General features: G+C 39.8%; 1 protein-coding gene across 1 annotated transcript in view; it reads right to left on the reverse strand.

Moving 5' to 3' along the window:
* MRPL15 (mitochondrial ribosomal protein L15) overlaps positions 1-1,551 on the reverse strand; it is a 17,526-nt gene that overhangs the window by 12,165 nt on the left and 3,810 nt on the right. The window contains exon 2 of the mRNA XM_011937619.1: positions 442-596. Within this exon, the coding sequence (XP_011793009.1) occupies positions 442-596 (155 nt within the window). The remainder of the gene's footprint in view (positions 1-441; positions 597-1,551) is intronic.

Raw genomic sequence — 1,551 nt, forward strand, 5'->3', positions numbered from 1 at the left:
ACCTGGGAGGCGGAGCTTGCAGTGAGCTGAGATCCGGCCACTGCACTCCAGCCTGGGCGACAGAGCGAGACTCTGTCTCAAAAAAAAAAGAAAATTTAACTTACTATGGAGCTCAAAGTAATAATGTATTATCATTTATTAGGTGACTACAGTGGGCCAGATTTTTATATATACTGTCTATTATTGCTAATTCTCTTAAATAACCATTAGAGCAGGCATTAGAATCTCCATTTTGCAGGTCTGAGTGCAATGTCTGGGCTTTTTTTCCTTTTAATAATCCAGGCAAAATTTCATTACCAAAAAATGGTTCAGGGGAACAGTAGCAAAAGTTTGCTTCAAAGTGAATTTAAAATTTCCACCAAAATTTCTACCAAACTATTATTTAGGTGCTTTTTAATAGAAATTGGAGACCTGTACTTTTAAAAAGCAAAGCAACCTTACCTATGTCCTTCGTTAAACCCGTATTTTGGGATTCGGATGTAAAATGGAGTCTGGCCTCCCTCAAAGCCCAGGCGGGGCCGGGTTCCTCTTTGCCTTTCTCCTTTATGGCCTCTGCCACATTTTCTACCTCTTCTCCGACCTCTTGGTCGTCTCTCCTACAAGGAAAGAAGAGAATTTTATGAATTTCAGATGCATTTCTAAAAACTGCATTTCAGCTCTTCACTTTTTGTTATGCTATTCATTCATCCAACCTAGCTAACACTATTGTGTGACAAGCATGTCCTAATTGCTCAAAGGTCCACACACTCTGTTAGCATCTTTGCCTCTAAAGACATAGCTAATTCTTGTAACCAAAGTCCAAGCGTATTTCAAAAGCAAAAAGTAAAGGTTGGGATGGGGATAAGGTTTTTGTAATAGGCTGAAACTGCAAAAAATATCCTAGAATTAAATATCCACAACATTTTAAATGATAGTGAAGAACTTTTTATTTTGAAATTAATTGTAAATATGCAAATTTTATTCATAAACCTGTAATTTTATTTGAAAACTAATTTGTTGAAGAAAATCTTTTCCTTAATTTACTTCCTGTCATTTCACGAAAGCAACGAATTGACTGTTACAATGACAGTACACTGTCAACTAACAGCTTTTCTAGCTGTATTTAGTGAACTGCAGAAGGGACAGCTGCGATTCAGATCTTTCCAATGAACATAAAGATACACGGGGAAAGCACTTCATTTTAAACCCAATTTTAAATGACACAATGACTTCGTAGTTTCTGCGAGTAGGCTTCTCCGCCTAATATCTTTACGCTTTTAAACATAACCTTATTAAGAACTGGGTGCGGCCGGGCGCAGTGGCTCACGCCTGTAATCCCAGCACTTCGGGAAGCCACAGCGGGCAGATCACGAGGTCAGGAGTTCAAAACCAGCCTGGCCAACGCGGTGAAACCACCTCTCTACTAAAAATACAAAAATTAGCCGGGCGTGGTGGCGGGCGCCTGTAATCCCAGCTACACGGGAGGCTGAGGCAGAATTGTTTCTGGGCGACAGCGCAAGACTCCGTTTCGGGGAAAAAAAAAAAAAAAAAAACTGGGGGCAGCTTTAAAAT

The sequence above is a fragment of the Colobus angolensis genome, unplaced genomic scaffold, assembly GCF_000951035.1.
Source record: "Colobus angolensis palliatus isolate OR3802 unplaced genomic scaffold, Cang.pa_1.0 Scaffold166, whole genome shotgun sequence".
Lineage (NCBI taxonomy): Eukaryota > Metazoa > Chordata > Mammalia > Primates > Cercopithecidae > Colobus > Colobus angolensis.